The sequence below is a fragment of the Toxotes jaculatrix genome, chromosome 21 (genome assembly GCF_017976425.1).
Source record: "Toxotes jaculatrix isolate fToxJac2 chromosome 21, fToxJac2.pri, whole genome shotgun sequence".
Taxonomy (NCBI): Eukaryota; Metazoa; Chordata; class Actinopteri; family Toxotidae; genus Toxotes; species Toxotes jaculatrix.
In genome coordinates, this window is record NC_054414.1 from 3,214,973 (window position 1) to 3,232,611 (window position 17,639).

The 17,639-nt window shown below is 40.8% G+C and overlaps 2 protein-coding genes and 1 non-coding gene across 3 annotated transcripts; 1 reads left to right on the top strand and 2 right to left on the bottom strand.

The window, feature by feature from the left end:
• Positions 1-824: 824 nt before the first annotated feature.
• wdr45b (WD repeat domain 45B) lies at positions 825-9,612 on the bottom strand. The gene is made up of 10 exons (XM_041066675.1): positions 9,457-9,612; positions 8,189-8,263; positions 6,820-6,921; positions 6,304-6,391; positions 5,847-5,941; positions 5,453-5,643; positions 5,264-5,349; positions 3,893-3,994; positions 3,597-3,718; positions 825-2,906 (listed from the first exon to the last, which is right to left on the bottom strand). The coding sequence occupies exons 1-10, from the start codon at positions 9,521-9,523 to the stop codon at positions 2,800-2,802; spliced, it is 1,035 nt and encodes a 344-aa protein (XP_040922609.1). The 5' UTR covers positions 9,524-9,612; the 3' UTR covers positions 825-2,799.
• Positions 9,613-10,114: 502 nt separating this feature from the next.
• On the top strand, positions 10,115-10,187 carry trnar-ccu. The gene has a single exon. It is a non-coding gene; the product is annotated as a tRNA-Arg (tRNA).
• A 1,070-nt stretch (positions 10,188-11,257) lies between these two features.
• LOC121201034 (zinc finger protein 184-like) lies at positions 11,258-17,596 on the bottom strand. Its single transcript, XM_041066651.1, has 7 exons — positions 17,426-17,596; positions 16,392-16,594; positions 15,009-15,110; positions 14,698-14,793; positions 14,390-14,500; positions 13,921-14,044; positions 11,258-13,700 (listed from the first exon to the last, which is right to left on the bottom strand). The coding sequence occupies exons 1-7, from the start codon at positions 17,451-17,453 to the stop codon at positions 11,638-11,640; spliced, it is 2,727 nt and encodes a 908-aa protein (XP_040922585.1). The 5' UTR covers positions 17,454-17,596; the 3' UTR covers positions 11,258-11,637.
• Positions 17,597-17,639: the final 43 nt, after the last annotated feature.

Consider the following 17,639-nt stretch of genomic DNA (forward strand, 5'->3'; position numbering starts at 1 on the left):
CAAAAAGGTTGTGAACCACAGTTAAAGTGCCACAAGTAACTGTTAAAAGACTGAGAGTCTACAGCCATGCTAGCAGCTAACTGCTAAGATGCTCACAATGACACAATTACTGTGCTCATTGTTTTTAGTTTAGCATGTTAGCAGGCTAACATTCGCTGATCAGCACTAAACTCAAGAGTGTAGCTGAGCCTGATGGGAGTGTCGTTTTTAGTCAGAAATCAAAGTGATGAACAAGTAAAAGCTTTGTCCTGATGGTGGCGCTAGATGAAAAGTGAAAGCTCCAGTAGAGTACTTACAGTTGAGGACAGGGATGAAGGAACAGGAACAACTTCATGACAGTCTGTGGTCCAACCAGCAGCTGTTGACACATCACTCGAAACTGCATAGGTCAACCTTAAGGTGGCACAAGAGGAAAAGTCATGGAGATGTTCAACAAATGTCTCAATTCATCTGGTACATGTTGATATACTTCACAGAATAAATGAAAACTTTGATGTAATAGTTGCTAAAAATGAAATGTCAGGAGCATAAAGGTAGTGTACAATTAATTACATGCGTACTCACAGACCAGGAGTTATATCCAGGTAACTTCCATGTGCTCACAGAGGGAACAGTGAAATACAGCTCTGATTGTATGTTCATGCTCACTGGTGTTTGGAAACATCTCTCTTTAAGGACCTCTAAGATGTTTAAGGGGCCGTTCATCTTAAGCCCCGCAGTGAACGACATATCCAATTAGTCCCAGATTCAATACAAATGGCAGAGGCTACGCTTGGTTTGCACAGCATAAAAGGCATGAGGGCGCCCATAAAGGTTGTGTTCTATAAAAGCAGATGTTAAATTTTATTCACAAATTTAAATGCAGATTTTTACAATCACTCTGAGTGTGTCAGAAACAAGTTGGCTTTTCAGTTTGTGCAGCGTTCCTACTGTGGTCAGAGCTGTGTGTGTTCACCAGCAGCAGACGTACAATCGGATGTAGAAAGGAACACAAAGGAAACGTGCTTTTGCACTGAATCAACTAAAAATGCTGTCAAATAACATGACAAATGAAAATTAAATTAATTAATTATACATGAATACACTTTTGCTTAAACGCATGTTCCATAGTGGTGGATCCACACTGAACTGATGTCCTGTTTATGGCCACTGGGTTCAAAAAAAGCACTTCAGATTCCCTGATTTGCATTAGCTGAATATATCAATGCTGTTAATGTCAGGCAGAGGGAAGCAGTGTACAGACATGTGCATTACAGACAAACACTACTCTTTCCAGTAAAGAGTAGTGTTTGTCTTTGACATAAAAAGATGCACTGGCCAATGAAGAGCATATTAGTAAACTATTGACCATCTATTAGAGATTCTGACGTAATCAACTTGGGCTTTTGATGTATTAACATTTAAACAGGAAGTGCAGTTTTGAACCAAGTTTAACATTTTTCTTCATACTTTTACAGTTGATCTGAGTTAATGTGTAAAAAAAAAAAAAAAATCTCATCCTAACTCGACGATGTTTTTGTGATGTAAGATGGAAACCGTGCGTGCGTTTGGCTGTTAAACTTTCCAGTTCAGGAAACAAACTCTCAAATTTCACAAACTCTTAAAAAAACAGTTCAACGTGGGAAATAAGCTTAGTCTCTTTCTTGCAGAGAGTTACATGCGGCAGGCTGATGCCGCTCAGGTCTGTAAATGTGAAGCTAAAGCTAGCTGAGAATAAAGACTGAAACCAGGGAAAAAGCCTGGCTACTGTCTGAAGGTAACGCAATCCGCTTAACAGCATCTCTAAAGCTCACTAATAAATACGTCATATCTCCTTTGTTTAATCAGTACAAAAACCAGCAGGGCAGAGAATAGCTGTATTTCCCAATAAAAGACAAACTGTCTTTAAGCCTCCTTGTGAAACAACAAGCACTCAACTGTCACAAACTTTTAACAAAAACAATTAGGGAAAACATATATTGCACGATGTGTGAAAAAAAAAAAAGGAAGACTTGAAACAAAAATACATGTTCATATTTTTTCTGTTTGCTACTACTCTGTACAGTTCTATGTGGTTAGAAGTTCATTGTGTTTATACAGTGAATATAAGAAAATCTAGTAATACTAATGTGATGTTTCACAACACAGGGTCAGAGTCTGCTCCACTGTTCCAGGTGTTACCAAGTGGAGACAGTCGCCTTCATTCTGTTCCTGCTTTGTGAACACATAATATGGTACACTGGTATATACACAAACACACATATGTATATATGACAACAATAATATGTTCACACATACAGATTCTCTCCAGTCTCAGAGGCACTCCCTATAGTTAGGTTAGGTGGTGTTAGTTGACAAAAATCTCAGTATTTTCAATCCTTCTAACTATCAGAATCATCTACGCGATTAAAAATAGCCATCCTTTGAAAATTCCTCGGAAGACGTCTTAAAAAGCGGCACGCTGTCCTTTCAAAAAAAATAACTTTCCCTCTTTTGTCTTGTGTTTGGTTTGGGAGTAAAGTCAGCGAGTGTGTCCCTCTGTCCAGAGACCATCCTCAGGAGCCTGTGAGAGACAAGCCTGCATCCCTGTCGGTGCGTCCCATCTGTCCATCTCTGCCGTTAGGGGTTCCCCCAAAGCCTGTGCTTCTCTTTTTTTTTGACCTCCCTTCATCTGATGCTCCTTCACAGAGTCTGTCAAGATAAGGAGGAGTGCGACAAGGGACCTCTCCTGCTTCATCCGAAATAAAAAGAAAAAAGGTAAGGGAAAAAAAAGCAGAGAAAACAGCCTGTGCAATAGCAAGTCTGCAGATGGGTCAAAGGTCATATTTTCTCATCGGTCATCTCCAGGAACTGGGCGTAGACGTCTCTGGAACACTCCCCTTTCTGGTTGAACAGGAACTTATAGTAGCTGCCATCAGCACAAATGGCTGCTCGGTAAAGGGAGAGATATAAAAGCAGAATATAAGTCGGCAGTATAACGCAGGCCAGACACAGAAAACCAGATAAGTCTGTTGTTTTTTATACTGTAATAATGTAAGCTGCACAGACAGGGAGGAATCAAATTTATTATGGCCAATGCTTTTTGGATGCCCATAAACTGTCACTGTCGCTGTCACGATCCACATCTCATCTCAAAGCACAAGGTACTGAATTTTGGTCTAAGTACTTTTGTAAATGAAAGGTTTCAATATTGGATCTTTAATACGTTTGAAAAACATTCACAAAACATATTTTAACTTTATCACTATGAGTTATTGAGAGCAGATGGATGGAAAAATATCCATTTTATCCATTTAAAATTACAACACAATACTTTCTGAAGCCAAGGTTTGGATCTAAAGGCTGTGGGTTGTCAAAATATGGGTCTTATTTTTGTAGTTTGAATCCATCAAAGTGCTTAGAGATCTGGGAACACTGTTATATCACTATAATGAAGTCTACTGGGAGGGAACGTGAGCCATCGAACAGGCTGTTGTAACCACTGGTTAACCCAATTATGCAAAGTACTTTGAGTTAAAAAAAAAAAAAAGTGAATGCAACAATGACGTTTTGACAATGACAATTCATGAGACGGTCACTTATAAAGAAAGTATCATTCACCTCATAACTGGACTCACCTATGACAGCGTTGGGCTCTGTTCCAAAGGCACACACACACGGAGAGCCTGAGGGGACCTGGAACTTGGAGAAGCTCCACTTAGAGCTAAAGTATTTGGGAAGAAAGCTGGCTGAGGCCAGGCTGCAGAGAGAGAGGGACACACAACCAGGACAGACAGGACAGCAGTCAGATTTCACTTTTTAACATCAACACTCTGTTTTCATTCTGCCATTGGACTGGTTTTAATTATTATTCAGCAGATAGGTGACATCACTTGGGTGGAAGGAAAAAAAAAACCTTTGTGCAAGAACGAACCTCGACTGTTTGTTCCTTTTGGGGTCCTCTGCAGCAAAGATGTGCACCGTGCCGTGGTCACTGGACACGCAGATGAGGGACGCGTCCTGGTTGAAATTAATGCTGAACACGACAGAACACATGGACGTAATGATTACAGCAAAAATCGCAGCCTTTCATGAGCTCAGTCGTGTACAAATAACTCATTCAGATCAACACAGGGACAAAATAAAATATGGCATTTCCTAGCAAGCTTCATGAGTGGGACAGTTTCTATAACTCTGCTGCTCACAGCAGAGACTGAGGACAAACTACCTCACTAGCTTGAACACAAATAGGACACAAAAGGTATCAAATGTTTCACTGAACACAAATGGTGATGACCTGGACTGAAGCCTGTCTTAAAAGCAACTTCTATTCTATTCTATCACCAAGTAACTTCTACCATCATCAGAAAAGCAGCTGTTTTATTGCCATGTGTTTTATATTAGGCACATTTACATGTCATGCTCTAAAACCCTAAATATGCTGTATCTGCTGTTGCTGTAGTTTTAATTGTCTTTTTTTTTCAGTCCTATTGTTCAAATGCTTCTTATTTCGTTGAGTTTTAAGCTCCAGTTGTCCAGTTTACATTTGTATTGATTCTGTGAATTAAAATCGAAAGGTGGCTCGGTGGTTACTATTGTCTCCTAGCAGCAGGAAGGTCCTTGGTTTGAATTGACAGTCAGACTGAAATCATGGATGGAAATGAAACTGAACTTAATTTAACCGATGTGTGAACCGTGACTTAAAGTCTAATGGGAAATTTGTACCATAACTTGTACCCTCTCATCCATAAACCCTTCTCCTCTCAATCTCAGACTTATTGGAACATGATTGGAAAACACACAGCATTTCATTAGGTCACTACAGAAAGAATTCCTGAGGTTATTTCACTTCCCTCACACTCTAACAGTGACTCTGCAAGAACGCGGTCGAATATAGATCTTAGAGAGTGCTGGAGAGGAGCACTCAGACTGTGGTCTGACTGTCCATAACTCTAATGTAGAAACTCACACTGCAGCTACAACCTGTCAATACACTGTACATATTTACGGGAAGGGCAGAAACTCTGGTGACGGTTGCAGAAAGTCTTGGGAGAGCAGGTGTAACCAGTGCAAATAAGACAACAACTGTCTTGAAGAGCTGACAGCACAGCCTGCTTTGGCTTTATGCTGTCAGGTAAAAGAAGGTGAGCGTCTTTGACAATTCTGCAGATGTGTGCAGCAATATACCCCTTAAACATCATTTGTATATTTGTCTTGCTATGTTTTTCATCTAATTTTACAAACATCAACAAAAGGACAAACGCTGTTAATATGGATGCGAGCAGAATTATTGATCAGCGCTCACCAGTAAATGTTAGCTGCCTGGGAGCCTCGTCTCAGCTCCTGTATGAGCTGACCTGCAGATGTGTCGAAAATTCTTATAAGAGTCCCCTGTGGAAACACGGAAACAGGGATTAGTGACAAGTCAGAAACAAACCACACAACAACTGAAGAACAACTGTGTCCCAACAAGGAATATCCTAGCATTACATACTTTCTCTGATGCAGTAGCTATCCTTGTGCCCTGCAGGTTAAGAGCGATGCAACACAGCGCTCCCTCATGGGCGGGGATGTCAACCGGGGGCTTCTCTGTATTGGCCAGGTCCACTATCTGCACATGGCCTGAATGAGTCCCAGGGAACGCCAGCAGAGAGTTATTACTGTTGGGACACAGCACACACAGACCTGAGGAGAAAGGATGGAAGAGGGAGAAGGCTGGTTACAATACATACGGCAGCAATGTGTTTTTTTACTGTTCCAGTGCTTTGCTAAAGCTGAGCCACATTTATACTGGCAATGTTCAAACTGCAGCATTAACCTGGTCTGTGCAGTTGAAGAGCTCAGTTAAGTGTCTAGAACAGAACAGAGTTTAAACAGAGTGCACTGACCTTTGGGGTTGTAGCAGGTCTCAAACACATGCAGCTGATGGGGATTGTGGGTAAAGGTGAACACTTTGATCATTGAATCCAGGACCACCACAATCCTGAGAACAAAGGAGAACCGACACTGAAGCTAAAATTTTAACTAAATGTCAATAAAATCTACTCAAACTGCATTCACAGGACAGTAACACTAATCTGACTCCTCCAGTCAACTCTCATCAACCCACAGGCAGCTGGACAAATGATCAATTCAACAGGTTTTAGATACCAAGAAAAATACATCACTGCGTGTCCCTGTCTCATTACCACTGTACTGCTGTGTGATTAAGCTGAGAGCCATTTTTGTGATGCATGTGTGACACAAAAGATCTCTAAACACAATGTTTGTGCCAAAATGAGAGGACAATCCCCGGTCAGATGAACCAGCCTTACAAAGTTGTTTTAAAATCCATCTCAGCCTTACCTGTCACGCCGAAGCTTCACTGCCTTGACTTCTGTTGAGAACTCAATCTCAATAACTGTCTTCTTCTTCAGGTCATCCCAGATCATCACTAGAGTACCAAAAAAAAAACAACAACCCATAAAATATTTAATTGAGTCACAATGATAAAATGCAACAAAGGGTTCTACTAGTTTTATACAAATATCTGCAGCATTCACATTTCAAACAAGTTAAACTTATTCTAATTAATTTAAGTTTTTGCGAAAATTAACACATGCATTCTGAGTGGACAAGCCTCCTTGCTAATGTAGCTCTCAGTAATGCCAATCTCACTTTTAGTTTATAAGTGTGTAACCTTTCCTGACAATCAGACACAAAAATATTTTACAACTAACAATACTGCCACGAGACTTGTACACATAAAGTTTCAGACTTTTTAATCCCCTCTTGAGGAAACTAAACTTTTTAAGACCTGCCAATATGAGCATTACAGTTGATGCTGCATCAAAATTGATAACTTGCGTAGGCAAAACATACCTTTGTTAGTTGGATACTTGGGTTTCTTCCCCCCTCCCACGAGAGCTAGATAGTTACACCTAAACAGCATCTCCACGTGACCAACCCCGCCCTCCAGGAACTCTGAAAGATAAAGTCATTGGCTGGTAGCATCAATAATAACAAGTGTAACTGTTAATTACTATAAGAAAAGAATGTAGCTCCTAGTATCACAACTGACTGTAAACTAAAATAAAATGACAAATCTGAGCAGGGAAGAATTTCTATGTGCTGTAAAGAACTCCATTGAAAAAGTGGACGTGGATCAGCACAGAAAAAAAAGAAAGACCTCTCTTGGTCATGTGAATGAGTAATTTGTTAACTCCTTACCTACAACAGTTACATCTGATGAAATACAGAAGTAACTCTGGAGCAGACCATGTGCTGACTCATATATTTAGCTTCCTCTTATATCCCTCCATATTTAGGGAGTTGCACTTCTGTCACAATGCTGTGTTCCTGTATGCAGCAGAACTGCCTGGTTTGAACTATTCTTCTGCAGTCAAAAAGCTTAGTGCAAGGACCTCAAATTAGCTGTCACTCACTGAGCATTGCTCTATTACCACAGTTTCTGAATACATATTTTAAAGTGTTTGCTTAATCTTGTTAATTATCTGTCATACGTGTGTCATTAAAAGCTTATTGAGCACAAAATGCACATTTTTCCAACAGGATGTTTTCATTCAAACAATGAATGAGACTGTTTTTTTTACAGTACTACCCCAGTAAATATGCTATTTGAATCAGACATAAGAACAATTATGTGAATCATACATTAAAACAAAACTGTACCATCACTCCAAATTCCTGCTCCTGTCTTCCTGTCATTATTCAATAAATGGGCAAATAGCCAAAACAGATTAAACATCATAATACTGCACTGTCTATAGACTTTTTTAGGGAAATAAAAAATAAAATTAGACTAAACATGCAGGGCACCCAAAAACACAGACCAACCCATTCTTGTATCAACAGAAAGGGCTGTAGTCAACAGATAATGACATCTAGTTAAAAGAATATAATAAGATAAATGAATCAAACAGGCTGCTTTGATCTCCTCTCAATAGATCTAAATCACACTGCTGTTTATTAAGAATATGAGCATAACAATTACATAGCAACTACAAAGAACTACAGCAGTTTGGATTCTCCAACACTTCACCCCAATAAGTTCTGAATTACCTCTCATAATACAGGTTATGGATTTAAAAGGAAACGTCACAATTTACTAGAAAATTGTGTATTGTTTGGCCAACCTCTGGCTGTTAACAGTGAGCAGTGTTAACACTGACAACATGTCAAATCTGGTTTTTGATCAGTTGTAAATGTTAATGTCTATACATCTCCTTACCTTGTTTCTCCTTTTCTTTGAGAGGATCTGTGTTGTACACACGAAATCCATTCTCCATTCCACAGGCAAAGCACCCTGCAGAGAGGAACAAAGACAGAACGGCAATCAGAAATGAATCAGCAACCACAGATAACATTAATCAACAGCTGTTGTCATATCAGGGGAATTTCACACGCATCTTTCAGGTGAAATTGCGCCAGCACCGCCAACCTTTAAAGTATTGACAACACCCGACATGAAGACGCTGCAGAGCTCATTTTAGTTTGACAAAACTGGCCCTGATAAAAGAGCAGCCTTTAAACATCACAGAGCTGACAGGGAGCATAGTACAAATGATTAACCTCGGGTGGAATTTATATGAAACTGGAACAGCGTTTCGTGACCAATGTTGACAGCAATGTTGACTGCCACAGCTCTTTGAGGGGTCATATAAGGTCTTTAGTCACTTTACCGTTACAACGTCCCGCTAACCTTAACGTCAGACACGGCTAACTAGAGCCAGTAATTCAATTAAACTACCGATCAGTTAGATAATCGAGAAAAACACATACGTCCTGTGTAAATATGACGGTGGAAAGCGAAAAACATTTGAATAAGGCTGATACGTACTATGTACCGTTACTGATAAATATTCTCTGTACTTATGAAACATAGCAGTCTAATAAAAACACAGGGCTCACTTCAGAAATTAGCACATAAAAGTAGCCCAATACGGCAGTAGTAAATATCAAACTTAGTGTAGCTAATGCTAGCCGTTGTGATAACCAAGGTTCGGTTCTTTTGATGGTCGATGGAAATTTAGCATTTAACATTAGCTTTGAAGCTAAGTTCACCTACATTAGTAGCTGCCTGTACATGGTTATTACTTACACTTAAACCACATATATGTCTGACACATAGTTGTGTATAACGTAACAACCATTTTTATGACCATGACATAATATTTGCTTGTTTGCTGACCTATGTGTTGGCTTAAAATAATAAAGCTACGATAGCTGGCTAGCTGATGCCCAATTGGCTAACATAAGCTAACATCAACTTAATGTTGATGACGCTACTTTCAGTTAACGTTTCTGAAGTAACAACCGAGCAGCAATAATGGTATTAGGCATTTTCAAGCATAGAAAATGTAAAGCTGTTGTTAATGCGTGATGTTGAGGTTAATTTATTATCTGTAAAGATATCGGGTTAGCAGTATTAGCTTAGCACCCACGACGCTGCCAATTTCTATTTGGGAGGAAAAAAACCATGACAGTGCTGCTTCCTACCATGATCCTGGTTAAATCCAGCATAAAGGAGCCCATTCCCGTGCGGATTAGACGGTAGTAAATTCATTATTTTAACAAAACAACCGAATGCCAGATAACGTTAACAAGTTAATCCAACAGCCCTCTCAGCTAACCGGCTACCATTCCTACGGAGTCTGCGAGGCAGAAAGAAGGAAAACAACTGAGGCTGGTTCCTGCTTGGAGAGAGCTGTCACCAGTCAGGATCAAAGGGAGTTTTCAGTGGACTTCGTTTGAGCAAACTGTGAAATAATTTCATTATCAGTAAAGAGATCAAATGACCACGAGTCAAGCACTGATCAAAGAAAGGTTTTAATCAGCCAACAATGACTTCAGTAGCCGTAAACGATGATTTTATTACCTGTAATTCACAGTTTCTCGTCGTGCAAATTACAACGAGTCGGTGAGTGCTATTGTTACTATTGAGTTAAGTTGCAACCGTTTTAAAGACAAAATGATTTAAATGAAAGTATTGATAGAGCCGGTGTTGTTAGGCATGTTATATATCGCATATGTCGCCATCAGTCATATTAACATACATTACATGTTATTACTTCACTCTAGATAAAAATTTGAGCAGAGGGTAAGTCCTGAAGGAATATACTATGTATTGTGAGAATACGGACCTATTTCACATATAGCCCCAGTGGCCTAATGGATAAGGCACTGGCCTCCTAAGCCAGGGATTGTGGGTTCGAGTCCCATCTGGGGTGTTCGCTTTTTTTTTTTTTTTTAAGCTGGTGTATTCATTTATTTCATCGGCTGAATGCGCATATAAAATGCCTTATATTGGGAGAAACTTTATTTATGCAATCAACCACTATCTACAAGAGCTTCCTTAAATTCCGTCGCACGTTTTTTTCGGTTATGCATACATTTACAGCCACTAGTGTGCTCTGATTCCCGGGGGCGTAGCTGCAGGAAATGAAATGAATACTAATCATCTAAATGGGAGATATAAAGTATAGTTTTGTGATTAGCCTTGAGGCCCCTTGTTGGTGCTATACTACAATTCTGTCATTTTCGTCCCATTTTCTTCAAAGTCTGCAAAATGACTTTTAAAGAAATGAACTTATAAATGCTGTTTGAAAACTTTTGCCCAGTGACAATGTTTACATGATGAAATTTATTGGAGATGGCGATTTGAATAGCATATTTTGCACATCATATGGTTTTATTTCATTCATTTTGCACCACTAAATAAGCTCTTTTTGACCGTAACACATTTGAATTTAAACCACAGGCATACTTAATAATGCTGATCATTGCTCTATCACATTTATGTCATAGAAAGCAATGCCTGTTGAGCAGCATGCACCGCACTGACCTACTGTAACACAGACATCATCAGTGGAATTAATACTGTTTTGCATGAGACATTAAGTGTAAAATCTCTTCTTCCAGAGTAAAACTTGCATTTTGATATGTCATAGTTGGAAAAGCACTTTACTAATAACATTAACAATTGTGTGTCTCAGTAAGTCAGGAGATAATAAGGGCCCAAACTAATTGAGCTATCCAGTGACTGAACCCTGCAGATACGTAATTTCATAACTCCAATTTTAGGCAACATTCTCTCACATGGTTCATAGATCAAATCCACATTATAATTACTTATGTGAAAGTTTGCATTTAATGATTAGATATTCTGTAGGAATACCTTTTATATGTTGCACTACATCCAGCTCAAAATTCTACCAACAGTAAACAAAGTATGAATAATTTAAATATTCAAAATCACATGAATGACCTCACTGTTGAGTAAATCAAAAGACACCTAGAATCAAATGTTCAATTTATTCAAGAAGAAATCAATTCCCAAAGGAATTAAGGTTCATATCGTTTATACATACAAATCTTATGTAGAACTACAGCAAATATTTCTGTAAAAAATACAGTCACATTTTTATAATGCACTATACACAGTTCCTAACAATCCAGGCTGTGGCAGCCACAGAGGTAACAATGTGGCTAACATGTTATGGAAACTGTCCTTCGACTGGAAAACCTGGTTTTAATTCCCCGTCTGAGTCGGCATTCGCACAGCTGAAGTGTCCTCGAACAAGAGTTCTAGTTTTCAGTTGATGCTGACCTCCAACCTCCTTCAATACAGGAACATTGAACAGAACATCCATATGAAAATTTGTATCATGTTAACACTATCTACGCATGAACAAGCCTCCTGTGTCTTTTTAGGCCATGTAAGCTTGAAAAGCCCTTGCTACACACTGTACAAACATATGGTCTCTCTCCTGTGTGGGTTCGCATGTGTAAGGTAAGAAAGCAGGACTGGACGAAACCTTTTTCACAGATGCTGCACTTAAATGGTCTTTCCCCAGTATGGTACCTCCTGTGTATCTTTAATTCTGCAGCGGACCTGAAGGACTTATCGCAGTCGTCGCACTTGAAAGGCCTTTCGCCCGTGTGAATCAAAGTGTGCCTCACCAGCGCGTCCTTGCCAAAGAATCCCTTCCCACAGTGCTCACATGGGAAACGCAGCCCTTTGTGATGGAAATTGTCATGTTTCAGAAGGCATCTTCTAGAAGTGAAGGTCTTCCCGCACTGAGCGCAGGTGAAGGTGGGCAGGGGTTTCTCGGTTACGGGCTCCCCGGAATGATGCACTCGCTCCACGTGTCTCGTCAGAGTTACGCCATGCCTGAATTTTTTGCCACACTCCCAGCAGAGGAATGGATACGCTTTAGTGTGTTTTTTCTGGTGCTCCACAAGATCAGAGTATGATCTGAACCTTTTACTGCAATGAGGGCACTGAAATGGTTGGTAACCAGTGTGTTTCCATTCGTGTCTGATGAAACGCTTCAGACTGGCAAAAGTTGTCTGACAGTGGGTGCAAGTAAAAGGTTCAGTGGGATTATGGACGTCGATGTAGTGCTTGTGAAGGGCCTTGAACACGGGGAAGTTTTCCTCACACTGGTTACACTGAAATGGCGTGTGGGATTCTTTGTGCATTGCCAGCGCCTCTGGGTCACGTACCAGTTTCATACAAACCTCACAGTAGAGCGGGTTGTGAGTCTGTTTGTGGGAATCCAATGTTGATTTGTATTTGAATGCCTTGTCACATTCGTCACACCTGAAGCAATGTTTAACATCCTCGGGCTTCTCGGGGTCCACCTGCTGCTCATTGTAGCAAATGTTTCTTAAGTGGAACCTAAACGTTTGTTTGCACTTAAACTCGACGCTGCAGTGGGGGCAGTAGAACGGACCTTCTATCACACTCTTGTTTCCTTCTGGGCTTTTTTGTCCTGATTCTTTGGAAGACTTCCGCTCTGCAGACGGCGAGTAATCCGGGTCCTGGTCGGTGTTGTCTGGCGGCTGCTCCTCATTGGTTGCCTCACAGGGAATCCCGCTGGATGATTGTTCACCTTCATCTGCTGTAGCCTCTTGTTCCGTTGCTTTCCTGCCAGGCTTTGCTTTGGCCACACTCGAACATCTGTGTTGCTGCAAGTACCGCAAGCTCTTGTAAAACCTTTTACACACCGGACAAGAATAGGGGAGCTCCTCTGAGTGTTGATTCATGTGTCGCTCTAAGAACTTGGCACGACTCACCACCTTGCCGCACACTTTGCATGTTCTCTCATCCAAGTCATTGCTTTTGCTTGTACCTTGGAATCTGGTAAACTTTTTAGGGCTGCTTTTTGTAGTATTACTGCCCTGTGCTTTTCCAGACTTCCTCCACTGTGACAGGTACCGTTTCATCTTGAGTCCACGGTTCTTTCGCACTGGTCTTTCCCATGAAACATCAAACTCTGGTTCTTCTTGACTGTCCCTTGTTCTGCTTTGCACTTCGAAGTCCTCGTCCCCTGCGGGTCGCTTCTTTTTCCTCCCTCGTCTGTTTGGTTTTTTCTCCACGCTGTCCAGCACAGTCACCTGGCCGTCCTCCCCAATGATCAGTGTTCCAGATTGGTCGTCGGCCATTTCACTCTCAGTGGCCTCGGTGCCTTCCACAGAATCTGTAACCACCACAGAGTCCATATCTGCTTTCACCTCACTTCCGAGACCAAACCACTGGTTTTGCACACTCTCCTCCGAGTTCCCAGTTCCTTCCACGTACACTTCTTTGTTCTCAGATTCCACCTCCATCTCGGTGCAGACTGTGTAGATGAGTCCGCTCTCGGCATCGGTTTCTGTTTGTTCATTGACGATCACAACTCTTTCGACAGGAGGGAGACACAAAGCTGACAGGATGCCACTGTCAACAACGTAAGATTCTGAAAAGAAGTGAGATTACAGTAACTGTTAAGATGACAAATCAATTCAGATGAAAAAGACTATAACATGTTCAGAACGATTCAAATTGATAATGGAACCTCTTCTGAAAGACAACAGATTGGTGTAAGGTATGTTACTGTGCAATAACGTTTTGGTCTTGTACCAAACAAAGTATTTAATATCTACCATATTCTGGGTAAACAGGTAAATGAAGCTCACCAATGTCCTCTAACTGACTAAGGTCTTTCTGAGTGTCCAGCAAGGTTTTGAGCTCTTGAGGTTGAGCAAAGGTCTCCATGCATTCACTCAGAACAGATGAGGCGTTGCTGAGCAAAGATGCAATCTGACAAAAACAAAATGACAATTAATGTGAAGGCTACAGGACTGCATGAAATTACTTTTTAATACAATACATGTGTAGCAACACAAAAATAAACAAGTTTTACAACACTGCAACCAAAGCCTGTGTTACCACTTATTAAAAAAAAACAGATTTTGACAATTAATGCAAAAACAAATGCATGTGACTGAAATAAACCGACTGAATTATTCAGAATACTTCTTGGAAAATCTGCTCCTCTCTAAAGAAAATATCAGTCCTGAGTGTAGGAGTATAAAGCCCCCAGAAACCCCCAGAGATATACTGTGTGTGTGTGTGTGTGTGTGTGTATTGATATATAAAGCGTACCTGTTGGAGAGTTTGAGTGGGAAGAAGCTTTTCAAGTCTGGACAGAAACAACCACATCAGCGTCTGGATTGCTTTGTCATATGTGGGGCCAAAGTCTCCTGGAAAAACATCCTGGAACACAAAGAAATCCATAAAGCTCTGAGCTGTGCATACAAACCATACATTTTCAAATAAAAGGGTAAACAAGAGTGTATCATAAACCAAAGAATTTTCAGTTAAACAGACTCAGGCAATCACCTGTGAGAGATTAAAGCAAAAAGAAACACAGCTGTATGTAAAAGCATAAAAACAACAACAACAAAAAATACCTGGAAGAAGTTTCTTCTCTCTTCAGGATCTCTCAGCAGGTTTTGGACAAGGCCCATGAAATGTGAGTCAGACACTTCTTGTTCTGCATTATCAGTCTGCAATAAAAGATTATTTTAAATGGCGGACGTTTCTTCAGTGCTTAGTAAAGCCAAGATCTGTGCCCTAGAACTGGTGAGTGTAAATTATTTTAGAATAATAACATGCAAGTGACCAAAAAACAACAGCACAACACAAATCAATTACTTGAATCAGTTCTTGTCAAACAACAGTGATGTAAACAAATGTAAAAACCCAACCGACTTAGACCCACCTCCACGTTCCACAGAGATCTGAGGTTCTGCATTCGGTCAAGATGTGGCTGAATAATCTGGAGGTCAGCAGTCTCCTCAGAGCGACACAGCTCCAGGATCAGCTACAGTCACAGGACAGGAGCAACAATGAACCAAGTGATTCTCAGGACACATGTTTATCTGCCTGCTTTTCTGTTCCTATTTACACTGAGTCTGAGTACACCGGTCAGAGCTTTTCTCTGATAAATGAACCTCTCACACTGACTGGACATGTTTTATGTCTAACTTTTGAATTCTTCAATTATACACAGTCTCAGTGCACTCAGTGTCTTTCCACAAGTCAAAGCAAAACTGCTGATCTGTGCATGCAAGAAGGCAGAGGCTGTCAGTCGCTGTGAAGAGGCGACAATGGAAAAATTCCCAACAGTGTAACTCAAAAGAAAAGAAAACACAAGCTTAAAATGACTAATATTACAGGTGAAGATAGTTTTCACCATTCAACATAAAAACTGGAAAGGAGACGAAAGGAGGTGAGAAGTATGGATGAAGAGAATGTGTGCCAGCTGGATGTTATTTCCAAATTAGACCACATTTAAAAGTAATCCATTACAATGAAAGAGCAAATTTTCACCTGCAGTAAAGTATGTACACAGAACTGCTAATGTTCTGCCTCAGGGTCTGTACACAGTGCAGGGACCAATGCCCAGTGAAAGGCTTGTTTTGATTCTCAAGCCCACCATCCCGCCTGAGAGAAGATACCAATTTCAATGTAGAATTTCATGCTCTAAAATGTTTATTTAAAGCTGCTCCACACAACAGAGCAGAGATGATTAACTCAACCAGAACCCTTTAAAGCTGCTTTCACACATGCACTGAAACCCTGAACTTTTCCTGACATTACCAGGAGCAGCTGTATGTGTGAACGCAAATGTCTGGATCAGCAGAACCAGACACTTAACACACCTTACCCTGCCAACTCCCTAGCACAAAGTCTGTGTAATGCCCAACTGAGCTGATGTGTGAATAGAGCCGCTAATTGCTCTGTTCACATGATTGCTGCAAATGGGCATGATGATGATGTTTCTGTCCTCTCTCCTGCTGCACCGCTGAACAGCACAGTTCTCCTGCATGTTCTATCAGGCACCACCATTCGCCTAAACCAACAGTATTCACAGCAGGCGAGACTGTATCTCCTCCTGACAATGTCTGGTTGTGTGCTGCATGTGTGAAAGAGCAACTATGATTCTTCAGACAATAAACAGTATTCATATGTGAAAGCAGGTTTAGAGACTGACAGATTCAAGTGCGGTTGGTTCTGTGATGTTTACACATCCTCATCCTCAATCCCAACCCACCCATTTTTTTAGAGGTTTTCAGAAACAAGAACAGCAACTTTTCCTTACCCGTGCTCTTAGACCCAAAATGAGTTCAGCGCGCTGCCTCGTGGAGAGAAGCTGAGGAACAATCTCTGTGACCATAAATACAAACTCCTCCAGCAGCCCATAATCCGACACAATTTTCTGCTCTATTGTCTGCCAGATTGCGGCAGAGACCAGACGAATTGGTGGGACCAGGAGGCGCAGAGTGGAGAGGGGAAGAGAGGGACCTGTAAACAGGAGAATGAACATGCATCAACTGTAAATGAGCAGTTTATTTTTCCAAATTCTGTTCTTCAATTCTGTGATCAACACAGAACACAGTTCTTGTAGTTTTATTATCATTTTTTAAAATCAATTTTTGGGTGCACCGACCCTTTAAATGGCCTTATGGGCTTTCATAAATTGCCTGACTCAGCTCAGTGACTCAGATAAAATAACACCAGAGGCAGAAACATAGGAGACATCAAACTTTCCATAACTCACACATTAACTGCCTTTGCAGTGCGGTTATTTCTCGTGATCAGAGGCAGAATTCGTTTACCCGGAGTTCACACCAGATAGACAAACACGAGCATTAATGGAAAAAGTCTGTAAAGGTACAGCCTAACATTAGCATCCTTCGCTCTACATGCGAATAAAGCAGACGAGGTGAAACGCCTGCCTGTAAATATGTTTACAAACACATAGCATACCAATAAATGTTTACACCATTGTTTAGAGCATGTTCTTCCGAAAGCAGCAGAAACACTTCTGCAGTGAAACTACAGTTTCCTGCAACTAGCGTTAGCATTAGCTAAGATGGCAGAACCGATACCAGTAGCATTAGCAAGAATTAATAAACTGCCCCTTAATTATTTTCAAGTCATTAACCCAGCTCACCGTTTAAATGGTAGGGTGAACCAGTGTGTGTTGGTAGCAGCGTAAATTAATTTTAAATACGATGAGCAGTAAATTATCTCAAAACAGCTGTTTTACCGACAAAGTTAGCAATGTTATTCCCGCGCGCGGGCTATGTTGCGGCCTAGCCAAACAAATTGGTCTGTAACGTTAACGCTCACCTGGAACCTCGGGGATACCTCCGTCCATCCTGTTTATCAGCACAGGTACATTCCAGTTAGGCGAAATACTGTCCGTCGCTCGACCGAAGTCAAACAAAATATATTTTACGGTGACTGTGTTACAGAGACCGAAGCAACACAGCCGATCTTTGTGCGTCAACTGTTGCCTTGCGTTCCGTCCGGAATACCAATCCGACGACAGACAGCGAGCTTT